The sequence below is a fragment of the Vulpes vulpes genome, chromosome 1 (genome assembly GCF_048418805.1).
Source record: "Vulpes vulpes isolate BD-2025 chromosome 1, VulVul3, whole genome shotgun sequence".
NCBI classification, from domain to species: domain Eukaryota; kingdom Metazoa; phylum Chordata; class Mammalia; order Carnivora; family Canidae; genus Vulpes; species Vulpes vulpes.
This window is the reverse complement of record NC_132780.1, coordinates 83,251,932-83,271,913: the sequence shown is the minus strand read 5'-3', so window position 1 is coordinate 83,271,913 and position 19,982 is coordinate 83,251,932. Positions and strand designations below refer to the sequence as shown.

The 19,982-nt window shown below is 33.4% G+C and overlaps 1 protein-coding gene across 4 annotated transcripts in view; it reads left to right on the top strand.

Moving 5' to 3' along the window:
* Nucleotides 1-18,739, top strand: part of STXBP5 (syntaxin binding protein 5) — a 165,408-nt gene extending 146,669 nt beyond the window's left edge. For all 4 annotated transcript variants that reach the window (XM_025997974.2, XM_025997976.2, XM_025997975.2 and 1 more), the window contains 3 exons: nucleotides 6,410-6,521; nucleotides 13,945-14,165; nucleotides 16,120-18,739. In XM_025997974.2, the coding sequence (XP_025853759.1) occupies nucleotides 6,410-6,521; nucleotides 13,945-14,165; nucleotides 16,120-16,161 (375 nt within the window). In that variant the 3' untranslated portion in view covers nucleotides 16,162-18,739. The remainder of the gene's footprint in view (nucleotides 1-6,409; nucleotides 6,522-13,944; nucleotides 14,166-16,119) is intronic.
* Nucleotides 18,740-19,982: the final 1,243 nt, after the last annotated feature.

Sequence of the window (19,982 nt, the reverse complement as noted above, 5' to 3'; positions counted from 1 at the left end):
AATTTATTCTCTCACACTTCAGGAAGTCAGAAATCTGAAGTAAGTTTCACTCAGCCAACATCAAGGTGTTGGCAGGATCATAGATCCCTCCAAGGACTCTAGAGGAGACCTTGCTCCTTCCATCCTCTTTTAGCTGACATCATGCCTGGACTTATGGTTGCATTATTCCATTCTCTCCCTCATAGTCACCTTGCCTCCTCCTCTTCTGCCTGTGTCAAATCTTCCTCTACCTCACTACCACACTTATATAATTGGTCTTAGGACCCATCCAGATAAGATAATTTCCCCATGGCAAAATAGTCACATTTTCACAGATCCTCCCACCCCCATTTTTTTTTTTAACAAAGTGTAACATTTATAGGTTTCAGGGATTAGAACTTGATATTTTAGATGGCCATTATTCAGCCTACTTTAATGTATGATTGGGTAGATCCCAGGAAGGTCTGGCCTCGTTAGTTGAGGAATAATTGGCCTTAAAAATGAGTGCTGCTTCTGACCTGCCTAACATATTGTGAAAGTGAGACCCAAAAGGATCAAAATATCTCCTAGTATCCGAGAATGAAGGTCAAGACAACTTAAAGAAATGAGAAATATCCAGTATTCAACAAGGTAAAAATCAGAAGATCTAGTGTCCAGTCAGATTGTCTTGAAAATATGACCCATAATGAGAAGAATAATCTAGGAAGCCAAACCAGAACTACACAAATATTGGAATTCGAGCAGAAGGACATCAAACAGTTACTATAAATGTATTCCATACATTAAAAAAGTTAACTGGAAGATGCAAAAGACCAAAATCAGAAGATAAAAAGCTACAGCGTTTGAGATAAAAATTATACTGGATGGGATTAACAACAGATTAGACATTGAAGAAGTTTGATCTCTAAAATCAATAAAGTTGATCTCAAGCCAGTCTGATTATGAAGAGAGAAGTTACAAATTACCAGAATTAGGGACGCCTGGGTGGCTCAGCAGTTGAGTATCTGCCTTCAGCTCAGGGTGTGATCCTGAAGTCCCAGGATTGGGTCCCAGAACAGGCTCCCTGCATTGAGCCTGCCTCTCCCTCTGCCTGTGTCTCTGCCTCTCTCTCTGTCTCTCTCATGAATAAATAAATAAAATATTTTTAAAAAAATAACCAGAATCAAAAATTGAGAGAAGTGACATTACTACAGATTCTACAAATATATAAAATGGATAATAAGGAAATACTATAAACAACTTCATGCCAGTAAACTCAAAAACTTAGATGAAATGGACAAGTTCCTGGAGAGACACAAATTACCAAAGCTTACTAAAGAAAAAAATAGATAACCTGAAGAGTACTGTATCTATTGTAGTTAATTGAAAAGAAAATTCCAGGCCCAGAGACCTTCACTGGTGAATTCTATCAACATTTTAGGAAGAAATAATACTAGTTTTACACAAAACTCAAAAATTGAAGTAAGGAAATTCTTCCCAACTCATTCTAGAAGCTACAATTAATATGATATGAAAAATAGACAAAGCACAAGAAAATTACATATAGACCAATATACTTCACAAATATAGATGTAAAAATTCTGAACAAAATTTTACCAAATTTAATCCAACCATATATCAGAAGGATAATTCTGGCATGATAAATTACCATGGCATTTATCCCAAGAATGCAGAGTTGACTTCACATTTTTAAGTCAATCGATAAACTTCACCATATTAGTAAACCAAAAGAAAGCAGTTGATAAAATCCAACATCCATTCCTAATTAAAAAAGAGAAAAATCTCAGCAAAGGAATAAAAGGGAGCTTAAAAGACATCTAAGGAAATCTATACCTAACATAATACCTAGTGATGAGTTACTGAATTAGTTTTCTTTAAAATCAGTAGGTAGAAAGGGATGTTCACTCTCAATACTTCGTTCAGTGTTGTATTTAAGGTTCTAGTCAGGCAAGAAAAAGAAAAAGCATCTCAGTTGGAAAGGAAAAATGTAAACCAGTTATTCGCAGATGACATGATTATCTATCTATGAAATATATCCAGAAAGCTTTTAGAAATAAAGACAATTTGATGGAATGCAGGATATGGACCAATATAAAAAAAAAAAATCTGGGACGCCTGGGTGGCTCAGCAGTTGAGCATCTGCCTTTGTCCCAGGGCACGATCCTAGAGTCCTGGGATTGAGTCCCACATCAGGCTCCCTGTATAGAGCCTTCTCCTCCCTCTGCCTGTGTCTCGCTGTGTGTCTCATGAATAAATAAATATTTTTTTAAAAAAAATCTATGCTAGCAATGGCCATTTGGAAATTGAGATTTCAAAAACACCATTTAGGGGTGCCTGGGTACCTCAGTCAGCTAAGCATCTGCCTTCAGCTCAGGTTGTAATCTCAGGGTCCTGGGATCAAGCCCCCCATGTCTGGCTCCCTGCTTAGCAGGGAGTCTGCTTCTCCCTCTTTCTCTTAGATAAATAAATAAGCTGTGTGCTTACGCTCTCGCTCTCTCTCTCTCTCTTAGATAAGTAAAATCTTAAATAAATGAAACCATTTATAATAGCCTTAAAAAATACGAACTACTTTGGATAAATCTGACAAAAATATGAAAGACTTCTACATTCAAAATCACAAAAACACTGAGAGAAATTTTTAATAACACGAATAAATGAAATATGTACCTTGTTCATAGGTCAGAAAGTTCAATATTAAAATATCAGTTCTCCAAAAATTGATCTATAGATTTGAGTCAATCTCAAAAATTTTAGTGGGAATTTTTTGGGAGAAATTTATTTTAAAATTCATATAAAAATGTATGGAACCTAGCATAGGCAGAGCAACTCTGAAAAAGAATAAAGTTGAATAAAAAAAATAAAGTTATACCACCTGATTTTAGGATTTACTGTAATGCTGCAGTGATCAGAAGAACATGATTTTAGCATCAAATTGGATAAATAGATTGGTGGAATGGACTATAGAGTTCTTATAAACTAATACATGAGGACAATGCAATTGAGAAAGAATTGTCTTTCCAACAAATTATGCTAGAAAAAATGGATATTAAAATGCAAAAAAGTAAAAAGCACTTTGATTCATGTCTCACAGTATATAAAGCAGTGGACTCAAAATGGATCATAGACCTACACGTAAATCCTAAAACTGTAAAACTTTTAGAAGGAACCTAAGAGAAGATCTTTGTTAACTTGGGCTAAGCAAAGATTTCTTAGCTACACCTGTAAAAGAACAGGTGTAACTCACCACCTGTAAAAGAACAAATTGACAACTTCAACAAAATTTAAAACTTATGCTCATCAAAAACATTTAAGAAATAAAGAGATAAGCCACAAACTGGAAGAGAACTTTGGCAAAACATTTATCTATAAGGCACTTATATCCAGAATATGTAAAGGACTCTCAAAAGTCAACAGAAAGAAGATAACTCAGTAAAAATATGGGCAAAATATTTGAACAGATGCTTCACCATGAAAAGATGTTCAGCATTATTAGGCCTTAAAGAACTATAAATTAAAACCACAATGAGATATCATTAAACACTTTTACCAGAAAGGCTAAAATTAAAAAGAATACTATGCCATTGCTGTCAGTTAAGTATCCAACCATTGATCTCAGCTCAGGTCTTGATCTCAGGGTCATGAAATCAAGCCTGGTGTTGGGCTCCATGCTTAGCAGTATCTACTAGAGATTCTCTCCCTTTCCTTCTCCCTTCTCCTGTGCTCCTCCCCCTTCTTGGACTCATGTGTGCATGGGCACACGCTCTCTTTCTCTCTTCCTCAAATTTTTAAAAAAATATCATATCCAGTTCTTACAAGGATGGAAAGGGTCTAGAACTCTAATACACTGCTGGGAATGTAAAAAAAAAAAAAAAAAAAATAGTACAACCACTTTGGAAAACAGCAGTTTCTTAAATGTTAAACATTCATAAACCAAGTATCTAGCCATTCTATTCCTAGTTTTTTAACTTAAGAGGCAATTGATATTTGTAACTGTTTTACTTGTACTAGCCAAAAAACTGGAAACTTACCCAAGTGTCTATCAACAGATCAATGAATAATCAAATTGCAGTATACAAGTCATCAATAGAAAGGAATGAACGGTTGATAACATTCAGTATCATGGATGAATCTCACAGTAATTTTATACTGAGTGAAATAAGGCAAGCAAATAAAAAGAAAAACTTCACAATGTTGTATGATTCCACTTATATAAAACTAAAGAAAATATAAATTAAGCTGTAGTGAGAGAAAGCAGCATTTACTTGGAGATGAGGGGTTCAGAAGGAGCAAGAGAAGGCTTTCCAAAGAAACACAAGGAAACACAAGCTACACAATACATATTTTTTAAATATTTCTTACTTTACATTTGTAAAGTTATAAGCTCAGTAAACACCAAATAAAGAGCTGTAAACCATAATTCTAAAATAAATTTTAAAATGCTTATCTTTACACTATCACTTGTTATATGTCATGTTACTCATAAAAGACCCTCAAATGGTAGCTGTTTGCCATTTTTGTTGTATCAATTTAGTAGATACAGTTTAAATGGGAATCTGTTTTACACATTGGGAATATGCCTAAAATCACCTTGTAATATAAATTTGTATTATATAACAGTTATCAGTATATTCTACGATAAGTTTTAAAATGTTTGACTTATTGACTTGAAATTTTTCATTCCGGTTTTACTCCACTTCGTAGAATATCAGAGAAAAGAAAATTAAAATGTATAGGCTTCAATCCACCTCAACATTATAAATAAAACTCCATATTATATTTTGTTAACAATTACATCTTCCCATTTATAATCTGGTTGGACAAACAACATTAATATGAATATACTTAAAAGTAAAATCTTTGGACATCCTTTATTAACTTTCATAGCCCAGCCCTAAGGAAGAAACTCTAAAAAGTACATGCTTTATCTTCAGCTATAATAATGTAAAACCAGATACAGCAGAACTCCTACCTGGAACCAATAATGTACTTGCCTTTTGTATCATAGCTTCTTCTCTTAAGTGGGCAGAAATGCAATCCCAAAGCTTCACTGTATTTTTATTTTGCTTCTAAAGCTTCCCAGCTGCCTTATAAATAATATTGGTACCATCCTTACAGAAATTCCTCTTCCCTCTCTGTGTATTATCTACAAAGTTGATAACATGTCAGCAACCTTTCTTGTCTCCTGAGTTAGTTTACCATTTCTATGCTCTGAAGAATAGTGACAGCAATTTCAAACAATATAGAAAGAAACCTTCCCATATCCCTGCCACATTTCTGGAATTTCAGTATGTTAGCGGTGGAGCCCCTGCAGTGGTGACTTGGCGTTGCCCTCGTGGACGTGGGCTGCGCTGCTTTCCCAGTAGGTGTGGGGTGTATGCTTTAGGACGTGATTTTGTTCTGTACCAGTTACACGGCTGCTTCTCCTGCTGCTGCGTGCGCACCCACTGCCACCGGTCCTAGTCCCCGAGCGGGACCGCGACATCGTCCCTCACCTGCCTGAAATCTTGCCGAAGGCCTTTGTGTTTCCTTTGTGTTCTGCTGTCCGGGCGAGGGTGGGAGGTCGGCTGGCTCTGTTCTGTTTATTCACCAATTTGTATATGATTTGTTGTTCTTTGCTACTGTAAACAGTAAATATAGTTTGCTTAAAAAATAATAAAAAAAATAATAATTTTTTATTATTTGTCAATCATTTTTAATAGTTCTTTTTTTATAAAAAGAAAAAGGAATTTCAGGACAGGCAGTATAGTCCCTTTTAAAATTTATTCACAAAGAACCATTAACCACACAGTTGCTGTCAGCTGCCTGTTCTAAACAATAGTCTTTTTACTGAAACACAAATAAATTTTTCTGTAATATTTTATGGAATATAAAGAGACTTTAATTGTTTGACTTGTTTAACTTGGCACTGTTAGTGTTTATTAATAAAACGCGCATGGGCATAATTCTCTTCCTAGGCTATGTTTATGAAAAAAGAAGTGTCTTTCTAAATTACTAATTTTCTGACTCAGCTGAACATGGTAATTCCAAAACTGTATATCATCATCATCATCATCATCACACTAAAGTTTTCACATTTACTGGTAGCTTTTCTTATTCCTAATGTAGGAAGGCCTAATTATTAATCCTGTTAAGAATTATGGGAAAATTTTGTCATAATGATTGAAATCTTGTTACAGTTAAGCAAGAACATCATCTTTGCTTGAAACATAAGGAAAATAATCTAGCCAAAGTAGCAAGCAGCAAATTATGCTGCTTCAGTCAACTGTTTGACTAGATCAGTAGGTACTAGATGTAGTCACTTGAAACAGGCTCATTAATTGTGAATCTCAACAGATTATAAGATTAAGTTAGAGTTTATAGTGACAGTTTTGTGAATTATAGTTGAGTTTCCCTGTAACTTTACCAATTACAGTTTGTTTTGATTTTAAAGGAGATGTTGGGTGAACTCTTCACTCCTGTAGAAGCACCTGAAGCACCAAACAGGGGATTCTTTAAAGGCTTATTTGGAGGTGGTGCACAATCTCTTGATAGAGAAGAACTATGTAAGTTGATTTATTTAATTTGGATATTGTATCTGTAAAACTGAAACATTCAAGCCATTTAAATTCTTCTTATGTATAAATTATGATCACCTTTTTCTTCCTGTCATAGTAATTAATATATCCATGTTTTTAGCAAAAATACATAAAAGGTTTTTTTCTGTCATTCTAACCAAAATCAGGGGTAGCTTCAGGTGGTTAAAAAGGAGTATTCACAACTTTAAATGAATGGTTTAGAAAGCATTTTATTTTCATTAAATGTGATCTTATTATTTCAATTCTATAATTAACTTTAATTGATGACATTAACTTTGAAAAAGTTTTTAATCTAAACATTTATTTTACAAAACCTCCAGAACTATTATCATTGAACTAGAAGGTTATTTAGGATAGCAAAATCTAGTTCATTTACTGCCTTCGACATAATTGCACAGAGTAGAAATTTGTCCTTGAATGAGCTAATGAATCAATGATTGACCTTTCTTTCAAATAGGAGTTATCTGTCTGTAATTTTTTTTCCTTTTATTCTTTCTGTTTTACTGAAGTATTATAGAACTTTCCATTTGTGTTTGTTTGACTAATTAGAAAAACTGTAAGATTAAACATCAGTAAGTAGCAGTGCAGTACAATTTAATTTTCAAAACTTACCCAGATGATTGATCAATCATCTTGGTACTGAGAGGATCAGTCAGTTTTAATTTTTAAAAATAAAGACTGTTCTTTAAGTCATGGGGACCAAGGATAGTTGATAAAGTTCCACAAAATTCAAAAATTGTATTTTAAAAAAAATTTTTTAACAACATCAGACAGCTAACAGGTATAGTTAGGACATGGGAAAGGATAGGAACCCAGAGTGCTGAGCCTGGCAAACTGAGGCCACTTTTACCCTGGAGTACTTTGCTAATCTGAAGCAGAAGGCTGAGATACTAAACTGTGTTCATACTAGCAAGATGGGCTCCTAGAACAGGCAAGGATAGAGATCTTGTTCAATAACTTCTCTTTGCAAGGACCCCAAAGGCCATGGCTTAAGAGTAAAGGTGACCTATAAATAAATCAGTCCTCAGACACACAGACTGAGCTCGCCTTTAAATTATCGACTGTCCTAGAAAACTTGCAACCTTAACTAAAGTATTTTTACAGACTGCTCAAGTCCCCAGCACCTGGGAGAAGCAAGTGAAAATGTTCTCTAAAGGCAGATAACATATTCAAGTCCTCAAATTATTTGTAAAAATAATTTTTCAAAAAAGTCCAGGTTAACCTAGAACACTAGTAATCAATACCATGAACAATGAAAACAGAAAGGGCAGAAATAGAATCACAGTTACTTCAAATATTAGAATTATCAGACCCAAACTGTAAAATAGTTATGTATATTATATTCATAAGTACTGTGCCTGAACATTTTGTCAGATAACTGAAAACTATAAAAATCAATACAACAAATGTGTAAAAAACGAAAATGAAATTGTGGAACTGAAAGATTCAAAAACAAAAACTGGATAAATTTAACCACAAATTAGACACAACTGAAGAGAAAATTATATAGCTTGAAGATAGGCAAGATAGATCATCTAGAATGTAGTACAGAAAAACAAAACAGATGTAAATACAAAGAAGATACAAGAAATAGAAGTTGCAGTGGGAAGATCTAACATATGTTTAAATTTCTCAAGAAAGAAATAGGAAAGCATGTGAAGAAGAATCAATATGTAAAGACATATGGCTGGAGATTTTTCAGAATTGATAGATACCAATTCATACATTCAAGAAGTCTAATGAATTCTAAGGATTTTTTTTTTTTTTTAATTCACAGCTGGTGGGTATCTGGCTGAATTAGTCAATTAAGCACCTGACTTTTGGTTTCAGCTCAAGTCATGATCTCACAATGATGGTATCAAGTCCTCTGTCAAGCTCGGCATGGAGTCTGCTTGAGATATTCTCTCATTCTCTCTCTCCCCGCCCCTCCATCTCTCCTTCTCCTCCCTCCCTCCATCCCTTCCCCTACTTCTCCCCCCACTCACTCTCTCTCTAAAATAAATTTTAAAAAATTCACAGCTCAATGTGTCACATGAAAATAGAGCATATCAAAGAGAAAGAGAGAATCTTCAGAGTGGCTAGAGGAAAATGAGGTATCTTTTAACAAGCTAGAGACTGGCTTCTCAACAGCCAAAGTTAGAAAATATCCTTCAGGAATGAGACATTTTTAGACAAATGAACAAATGAATAAGACTTGCCACCACACTAAAGGAAATACTAAAGGATGTACTTCACATAGAGGGAAAATAATCCTCCATGGAATGTCAGAGAAGTAGGAAACAATGTTTTAGAAAGTAATAAGTGCATGTATAAATATAATCTTTATAAACTGTAAATCAAAGTCTTGTATGTGTATACACATACTAATAAACAAATAAAATCAAGGGAGTCACAAAGGGTAAAATGGATTTAACGTGATCTGAGATCATACATTTTTTGAGAGACTTTTTAAAAATATCAGGTAGCATTAATAAGTTAAGGATGCATGTTATAATTTCTAAGGTGATTTCTATAACCTAGTACAAAACTTCCAGGTGAATAACAGGAAAATCACAATCCTTCCAAAATAAGGCAAGAAAGGAGGAAAGAACACAAAACAGATGAGGTAAATAGAAAGCACATAGAAGATGGTAGACTTAAATATAAATAACCGTAGTAATAACATCCCATTTATCTTTTTTTTTTTTTTTAAGATTTTATTTATTTGAGAGAGAGCAAGTGAGGGAAAAATAGCACAAGTGAGGGAAAGGAAAGGGAGAAGCAGACTCTCCACTGAGGAGGGAGCCCGACACAGGGCTCCATTCTAGGACCCTAGGATCATGATGCAAGCTGAAAGCAGGCACTTAATTGGCTGAGCCACCCAGGCACCCCAATTATGTCCCATTTAAAAGGCAAAAATTATCCAGTTGAATTTAAAAAGAAAAAAAGAAATGCACATTGTTCACAAAAGACATTGAAAACAAATATTAAAATTCTAAAAGAAAAGCATGAACACAAATGAAGAATCAGCTGGTTTAGCTATTTTAATATCAAAGTGTAAACATTAGGACATTAATGAATGTACCTTATATTTCACTTCAAAATATATAAAAAACAAATATTGACATAACTACTAGAAGAGAGCATTTCTCAGTCATAGTGGGGGAATATGCCTATTGATTGAGATATAAAAGCAGACAACAGTAAGTCTTATAGTAAAGGATATAGAAGATATGAACAACACAATTAATTAACTTAGACCTAATGAACAGATATAGAACATTGCAGAATGCATTCTTTTCAAACACACACAGAGGTATACTAAATTATTTTGGAGTAAAATGTCATAATGTGTATAATGAATTTTAAATATTTTATTTAAAAATTTTACATATAGACACATAGCAAAAACAGTTATCTATTATCAAAATTAGATAATATATGGATGCTTATGATATAGTTCTTTTATCTTCCTATATGTTTGAAACTTGCATTTTAAAAAGTTGGGGTTTAGGTTGACCACACATCAAATGATTTTTTAAAAATCAAATTTTAAAGCATTAAAATCAAGAGTTTATGATATAATCACAATGCATTTATGCTTATAATTAATAGCAAAGCTAATTTTAAATTCCCATGTTTGACAATTAAGAAATAAACTTTTGAAAAACCCATGTGTCAAAGAATTCATAATAATTGGTATGCATTTAAAGTAGCAGTGGTATTTATAGGCTTAAATATATATTCAGTATTATTAGAAGGAGAAAACATGAAAATGAGTGAACTTGAGGACCCATCTCAAAAAGGTAAAAAACACAGCAAATAAACCAAAGAAAAATAGGTAAGGTAGTAATGACTTAGCAAACAAATACAAAATAGAAAAAAAAAATTAACAAAGCCAGAAGTTTATTCTTTAAAAATCTAATAAAATTGATAAATCTCTGGTGAAACTACACAAAAGAAGAGGAAGGCACAAGTAAACACTGTCAGGAATAAAGAAAGATAAGAGAATATAATTGCCCTAGTTAAAGCATCAAAGCCAACAACTTTGTTGCATCTCTGTTTTTCTGAAGCCATATCTCTCTGCATGTAGCTCTTTGCTTGTGATTACCTTGGGTTTACCTGGATAATCTATCTCTGGATCCTTCATCACATCTGCAGTGTTCCTTTTCCTGTTTAAGGTAATAGAATCACAGGTTCCAGGAATTAGAGTATGGTCATCTTTTAGAGGAGTAGGGGACACTATTCTGTCTACCCACATATCCTATCTAAACATACCAAAAAAGTTGAATATTTAGAAATAAATCTTAATAGAAGATGTTTAGAACCTCTATGGGAAAAGTAGAAAACTATATAACTTTGTTGACAGAAGTTAAAGACTCAAAAGAAATATACCATGTTCATGCAGTAGAAGATTCAGTAAAAGGCATCAATTCTCCCAAAACTGATTTATGCATACACAGATACACACTTAATGAAGTCCTTATCAGAATTGCCCTCCCCCCACAAAAATGTTGTAACTGATAATAACCTTTAGATGGAAATTCAAAGAGTCTTACCTCTTTAGTTAGCCTTATACTTGGAGTTTTAATTCTAGACGATTAGGCAAGAAAAGGAACTAAAGGTCGTGCAGATTGGAATGGAAAAAGTAAAAGTCTGTATTTGCAGATAACATAATCTTGTAAATAGATTATCTTAAGGAATCCACACCAAAAAAAAAAAAAAATTACAGATAAGTTCAGCAAGATTGCAGGATACAAGATAAGTATAAATCAATTTCATTTCTTCTATGCACTAGCAGTAACAAAATGCAAATTAAGAAAAAAGTTCCTTTATAATAGCATCAAAAAGATAAAATACTTGAGAATAATTTAACAAAAGGAGTGTAAAATGCACTAAAAACTTCAAAACATCATTTAAAGATCTTAAGTCATAGATAGATTGACATCCTATGTTCCCAGATTTGAAGATTTAATATTGGGAAGATGGCCAAGCTCCTTAAGCTGATCTATACATTTAGCACAATCTCTGTCAAAATCCCAGCTATTTTTTGAAGAAAGAAACAAACTGCTCCTAACATTTATATGAAAATGGAAAGAATCCAAAATAGCCACACATACAAAAATTTTTTTAAAGAGGAAAATGATGGAGGACTCACATCTTCACATTTCTGAAGTTACAATAAAGCTGTTAATCATCAAGGTAGTACAGTACTGGCACATGGAGAGATGCATAGACCAATGGAATAGAATTAAGAATCTAGAAATAAGTCCATACATATATGGTTAATTGATTTTCTGTAAGGCTGCTAAGAAAATTCAAAGATGAAAGAATGGTTTTTTTTCAACAGATAGTGTTGGGACAACTGGATATCCACATGCAAAAGAATGAAGTTGTGTTCTCACCTCACACCATACACAAAAATTAACTCAAAATGGACCAAAGACCTTAATGGAAGCGCTAAGACTATAAAAGTCATAGAAGAAAATAGATATAGATCTCTGTGACCCTGTATTAGACTAGACAGTGGCTTCTTAGTTATGATACCTAAATCACAAGCAACCAAAGAAAAGTATTTTAATAAAATTTAAAAAGAATACTATCAAGAAAGTGAGAAGACAAACCACAGATTATCATAAAATATTATAAATCATATATTTGATATATCTAAAATCTGATGAGTCCAGTATGCAAAATATATAAAGAACTCTTACAACTTACTATAAAGACAAATAGCCCAGTTTTTAAATGGGCAAAAGGTTTGAATAGTCATTTCTCCAAAATATACAAATAGCCAATAAACACAGCAAAAAAGATACAATATCATTTCTCATTAGGGAAGTACAAATCAAATAAATACCACTTCACACCAGGGTGGCTGTAGTCAAAAAGATGTTTGTAAGAATGTGGAGAAATTGAAACTCATACATTGATGATAGAAATATAAAACTGGCATAACCTCTTTGGAAAACTGGCAATTCCTCAAAAAGTTAAGTATAAAGTTATCATGTGACTCAACAGTTCCACTCCTGGGTATATACCCAAGAGAATTGAAAACACATATTCACACAAAAGCTTGTACAAATGTTCATAGCAGCGTTATTCATAAAAGCCAGAAAGTAGAAACAACTGATGAGCTGATAAACAGAATGTTGTATTATTCAGTCATCAGGAAGCATGAAGTGCTAGGACACCTGGATGGCTCAGTGGTTGAGCGTCTGCCTTTGGCTCAGGTTGTGATCGCAAGGTCCTGGCATCAAGTCCCACGTCGGACTCCCCACAGGGAGCGTGCTTCTCCCTCTGCCTATGTCTCTGGCTCTCTCTCTGTGTGGCTTCTCCCTCTGCCTATGTCTCTGGCTCTTCTCCATCTCATGAATGAATAAATAAAATATTTAAAGAAAAAAGAAGCATAAAGTGCTGATGCATGCTACAACATTGTTGAACCATAACAACATTATTTTAAGTGAATAAAGCCAGATACAGGCCACATATTGATTGTATGAATCCACTTATATGAAATGTTCAGAATAGGAAAGTGTATAAAGACAGAGTAAATTATTGATTGACAAGGACTGAGAAGAGGGGGGAATGGGATGTGACTGCCAATAGTTAGCATGGGATTGTTTTGTTTTTAAGAAAATGTTCAGGAATTAGTGATGATAGTTGCACAACCTTCTGAATAAACTAAAAGCTACTAACATATTCAGGGGCAAATTTATGGTATGGGAATTATATTTCTAATGAGAGAAATGCATGATGAGGGAAAAGGGAACATCGGACCTCAATCTTTAACAGAATTTAAGACTTCTGAGGTAATCAAGGTCTGGATTATGTATGGAAAGGAAGCAGTGAATTCCTGAGATCTTTTGAAGGAAAAAATTGATCTATTTTTAAGTGACAAGAAATGGAAAGAAAGGGATGTAGTATATCCACAACTTAATTGACACAAAAATAGAATAATGAATAAATTCATCATTTTCCTTTACTTCTAAGCCTAAGCATAGTATTTCAAGTATGAGAGAGCATGGAATAAATAAACTAAATCAAATCCCTATGTTTAAATTAATTTATCTTTAATTTTTTGCACACCCAATAGTAATTTTTACTGTTCTGTAAACTGGCATCAGTATGCCCATTATTCATTGCAACAAATAATTACTAGCCCCTTTTTTAAACAAATTTTGTTATATAAACTAATATAGAGTAGAATATTAATTTTCTTTTTCTGTTTTTGCATGTTTAAAAAACTAAAAATTATTAAAATCATATAAAAACATTATGAAATGAGTTATATAAATATTACAATTATATTGTCACTCAACCTTAAAATTGTGTTTTAATGTTATATAGGAGGATATTAATAAAATTTTCATTTCTTGAGTTACTCTTTCATTTATCAAATCCATTGCAGTTGGGGAATCATCCTCAGGAAAGGCATCAAGGAGTCTTGCACAGCATATTCCTGGCCCTGGCGGCATTGAAGGTGTGAAAGGAGCAGCCTCTGGAGTTGTTGGTGAATTAGCACGAGCCAGGTTGGCACTAGATGAAAGAGGGCAGAAACTTGGTGATCTGGAAGAAAGAACTGCAGCTATGTTGTCCAGTGCAGATTCATTTTCTAAACACGCTCATGAGGTATGTCTATCAAACAAATATTTAAACAAAATAGCCTAGTTAAAACAAGTATGAAAATGGTTGAGTTTTTTCAATTTAAATTCAATTTGCCAACGTATAGTGCCATCAAGTGCCCTCCTTAGTGCCCGTCACCCAATCACGCCATCCCCCAACCCTCCTCCTCTTCTGCAACCCTTTGTTTGTTTCCCACGGTTAGGAGTCGCTCATGGTTTGTCTTCCTCTCTCATTTCTCCCCACTCAGTTTCCCTCCTTTCCCTTAGAATCCTTTTCACTATTTCTTATGTTTTGTTTTGTTTTGTTTTAATAGCTATTGTATTTCTACACAAGAACTTTCATTTGTCCTCTGTACTTGCAAGTTCCTGATTTGCCACCAGAGGGAGCCATTACACGAATATATTTCAGTAGTCTGGTTTCTTACTGAAGTTTATTAATTTTGAAGGAAACTGCTCACCTTCAGGCTTTTTGTAAACAAAGCCAATGATTTTGCAACAGTTTTAGGAAATGCAGGGTTTTCAGGTTTTACTACTAACTCCTAGAAAAGGAAATAATTTGCCTCTCTTGATTCTTTAGGTTGATCTAAAATAGCTAAAATTGGTAAACATTTTTATTTGTAGACCAATTCATACAGAGGACGAATGAAATGCATTTTTGCAATGAATTCATCTTGATGAAGTCAGAAGTCATGGAGGACCTTAAAATATATGCTATAAAGAAAGGATCCCTAGCTGGCCTTCTTATAAATAAGCTTTGTTGGCCAGCATAGTAACACTTATACAAACTGACTTTAAAGTCCCTTAGGTGTAGAATATACATCTTCATTTTGACACATAGATCTGCCACTCTGTGATGCTTTACACTGGGCTACTTTACACCCTTGGTTCCTAGCCTAGCCCTTGAGGACATTTTTAGTTTGTTAACTGAAGAAAACGTATTAAGGTTATTTTTAGATTTGAGCACCTACTCTGTCAGTAATAGCTCTTTAAATTTTTCAATCAAAAGTCATCTTTTCGTTGCTCAAGAATGCTGACACCTGGAATGCATAAAAGAGGTCACTTGACTTGGGAGCAATTTGTGCAGGGCTTCAAAGAGGTTTGGAGATTCTTATGTGTGTGAGTCCTTGCACTCGGCTAACACACACCTCAGTTATAGGCTAGTGACCTTGGTCAAGAATTTTGTTGGCATAACCCTGTGTGTGATTGTGATCTCTAATTGCATATAACACTTCAGCCAATTTCAGAATATACCCCTACACTAAATATTTAGCAGAGAGTTCAGGCTCAAACTTCTACCAAATTATGTTTATGAGCCATATTTGAGAGTCTTTGAAGATAATATATTGAGGTGATGAAGCTCGTGGGTTCTTGGATCAGACCACATGGGCTCAAATCCCAGTTTCACCCTTGTGTTATGTTGGGTAACCCATATAAGCCTTATTTCCTTCATTTATAAGATGAGGAGAATAATAATCTCTAACCTGTAGAGCTGTGAGGACCAAATGATTTCATGTAGGGAAGGTGTGCCATACAGTGCCTACCTCAGAGGAAGTGCCCGGTACATTTTTGATGCCAGCAAGAGGAGTTTTCAACCTTTCATTCACTAGGTTCTTTAACCATTGTTTTTAGTTCATATCAGAGAACTGATAATTACCTTATTTGTAAGATATTAGGTTAGGTCACCAAAGAATATACTGAGCCAAAGTTTGATAATGTCATGTCTCTAAAAAAATAAGAGGACTTTCTGGGCTGTAGTTTTTCATAGGTATGGTCTTTTTTTCTCTAAATGGAATAGGTCTTACTGCTTTCAGTATAAAGTGATTTGAAGTAAGCAATATAGTAACACTATAATATGTTTCAGAATGATATAATGTTTGGGAAATATATAGAATTCAGTTATAACATAAATATTGTTGTTCTGGCATTTTTAAAACATTATTTGTGTGTTTTCTCCCCTCTAGATGATGTTGAAATACAAAGATAAGAAGTGGTACCAGTTCTGACAACCAGAAATCCAACTAAGTCCAACTTCAGCCAGAAGGAAAAAGAATTTTCCTTTTTTATTTTATTGATTTCACTTTAGGAAAGTTAACGTTAAAGGGATGTTCGTCACTGGATACTGTTCTTTCCTAGCACAATCATGCACTGTTTTACCTCAGTCATGTGGCTTTAACTGAGGAGTGTCCACACACACACACACACACACACAGCGGAGTAGATGGTGTGTGGCAGCTGTGGGTTGACAGCTTGGGAACTAAGCAGGTCACATGTTATGGATGAAGAAACAAAGGGGGATGTTGAGGAGACCTAGCAGGGACTATTCCTAGATCATTCCTGTATTAAACTTTCATATGCCAAAAGATTTTGTGCTGTTGTATCTGCCATCAGTGTTTGACCTCATTGAGGGAGAGGCAATAAGTCAGAAGTCCTGAAGCTGAAATAGTTATGTTTGTGTCATTGACTGAATTAACAAACAGCTGTCTTGGACTTTCCCTCCCTTAAACTGAACGGTCATCAGTATCATTAGTGAAAAAGAAACAAACTGTTTGTTACCATATCTTTAGACAGATAAGCTGAATGGTGGGCTTTAAATAATAAAAACATACACATAGTTGACTTGTGTATGGGCTACTCTTGGATTCTTGTTATTGTATACTTGTGTTTAGTCCATATTTTGTCAAAAGCAAAACAAGGCGATACATCACTTTTCATTGAAAAGAAAAGTGTAGAGCATGACTGAACGCTCATCATTCTGGGAGTTTCCATGTAGTGGCTATACAGTGTGGAAAGTGAGAAAAACCTCCATTGTGGTGAGGAGAATACTTCAATGTCCCTTGTCCTTGTTCTCATTAATTCAGCTAAAGGTGGATTTGACCAAAATAGTTACAGGTTAAATTTGTAGAAATGTTGAAATTGGCTAAGTTTTTAATTTTGCTTGAATTTTTATAAAATGTTTAACCAAATGTACCTTTGCATTATTTAATTAAAATTGCTAAAAAAAAAAAGTTTCATTATTTCAGTAAAATGCTCAGCTCCCTTTTTAAAATGCCCTTTATTTGCTAACAGTTCCAGTACACTCAGGTGATGAGCCGATTAAATCTTAGTGCACATGCTGTCGCATGGGAAATTACAAGCATCTGTTGTCAATAATTATCTATATAAGAGTCTAGTCTGATGACCTACAAAATATTTTCTGTAGAAATATACTATAAATCTGTACATGTCCTTTCAAGGTTTAAAAAGCCAAAAGGAAAGGAACATATGTGCATTTTGGTAACTAAATTATTTCTGTATTGGAGTATAATGCAAATGAGACCATCAGTGGACAATAAATGATTGGTTCCTAGAATAGCTTTGCAGACAGGGAAGAGATAACTTTGTAGACGGGAAAGTAAGTGATCTGATAATGCAGGCTCATCTGAGATTATTATTGGTGGTTCTTAGAGCAACAAAGGAAGAGCAAAATAAAAGCATTACATTTAATAGTAATGAAATTTAAATATTTTCTTCTATAAAAAATTGTTACAACAGTTTTCTTCCTTCATTAAGAGATAATCAGAGCACAAATTGATAGCAAATTTGATGGTTGTTTTTTCTATTCCATATGATCATTAAAGGTATATGTAGAACACCCTAATTCCATGCAGTCTGTTATGCATCTGTTCCTTTTTATTTTCATTAATAATGCTTTTATGTTTACATTTTATAACGTGCACTATGGGATACAAAAGTTTACATTAAAATTTACTTTGAATATCATTAGGGAGGGACTAAATATATGTGATAGAGATAATTGATAGAGCCAAAATAAATATTTTAAAAGTAATCATTTTCAAAAGTTTTTGAATTTGTAGAAAATACCTATGGATAACATATTTCTCTTTAGTTAATGTCAGCGATATGATGAACAGCAGTTTATAGATGGCTTAATTTGTATCCTGTGTTACCTAATAAACATGTTGTTCCGTGATCTGTCACAGGAAGTATTAGGCCCTTTTTTAAGGTACAGTTCTGAGAATGTCATCAATAAAATCAACAGTTATGGATTTGAAGTTGAGAAGCATGCAGTAAAATAGTATACTGATTCCCTATTATGTGGAAGGGCATATTGGCTCCAATTATTTAATTTGCTGTGTTTTTTTGTGTTAATTGTACATCAACTTTATTTCTATGGTCATTTTTCCTGTTGTATATAAAATGAACTAATCTTGTAATTATTTTCAAATATAGAAGTAGATACATTTATCTGAGATGGATTTTATAAGAAAATGTTAAATCAATATTTTGAGTTACTTTATTTCGTTTTTAAATTAATCTACAGATTATGCACAGCAAACCTAGAAACTCACTTAAGACTAGAAAGCTTGAAGTATTTTTGAGAATAGGAAATAGCTTCTCCGAGTTATACTTGATTCAGTCTGTAGATAAGAGAGTCTGCAGTAATAACTAACCCAGGGAATTTATTGTAATTTGAGAGATAACATCTCTATTTTTTTTTCTTTTTAAGTGCAAAAAGTAACAGTCACCAGCAAGCCAGGATTTCAGGAAAACAAACCAAAAAAAAAAGTCAAAAATAGAAAATATTAGAAAAATGAAAGATATGTGTGTGCTTCCTCCGTATCCTCACTTGAGGACATTATTCTTTGTTGCATTTGTCCTTGGCTCTAAAATCATTGAAGTATTCATTAATTAGCAGCTTGTCAATAGGAAGTTGTTTTCCCATATGTACCGCAAATCCAGCTCACTCTTCAAAATAAAATTCATATGTATTTGCTTAGGAAGTTATTTGAAATCTTCTACTCTGACAAATTCTGTATATTACATCCATTTGAAGTTTTGCATCATCTTAATGCCCTGGGTTTGCATTTCAATTGTACAAAGTGTTTCCAAAAATGGTTATAGATATCACTGAGCTATGACTGACTTCTTAATTTGATTTTCTTTATGGATGTGAAAAAAAAATGCTGCTACTTTTCTATGTTATGTGTAGTATATTACAATTTAAGTACAGTACTTTATAGTAAAGAAAGAACCTTTTTTTTTTTTTTTTTTTTTTTGCTTAGACCTTCTTAATTGTAGGTTTCTCTGAAGTTCTTTCGTGTAGGTATGTGAGTGTTATAAACAAGTCTGAAAGTGTTACACATTTTTAGGTTAAAGGGGGTGGTAGGGAGACAGCTGAGGAAAGGAAGACAGTAGTGCAGAGTTTTACCCTGAGTTCCAGATTCCATATATATTTTGCTGAAGGCATTTTCTCAATGACATTAGAAAAGCTATATCCAAAGGTAAATTTTTTGTGGCAAAGATTTATTTTACATTTTAACTTTGGGGATTTTGTTTATTTGTTTTTGCAAAATAAAGAGCACTGAACTTTAAACTTGAATTTTTTCTGCACTTTTTTAGGTAACGAAAACTTTTTATTATCATTTAATCCACATTTCTCAGTTAAAATTAAGTGATGCATATGTATAAAACATACCAAAATCATGAATATGCTGCTAGCTGCACCTTAAACAATTAAACTGATCATAGTCTTAAAACCTTCAATAGGGCTTTATATAGTTTTCAAGGAAACAAATAGTAAAATCATTTGCTGTATGTTTCAGTGTTCTAGGTCTTAAATTATTGCAACACTTTCAGATTTGTTTTAAGATCATACAGTAACATGTTATATTTATACATACTGCTAGAGAATATACTTTTAATTTTAAAATGAAATTTTTATAAATGTACTCTTTAATTTTAAAAATGGTGAACTTGTTAAGTTTAAGTCAAAGTACTTAAAAAGTATGTATATTATCCATACAAAAAGTTATGTTTTACGCTT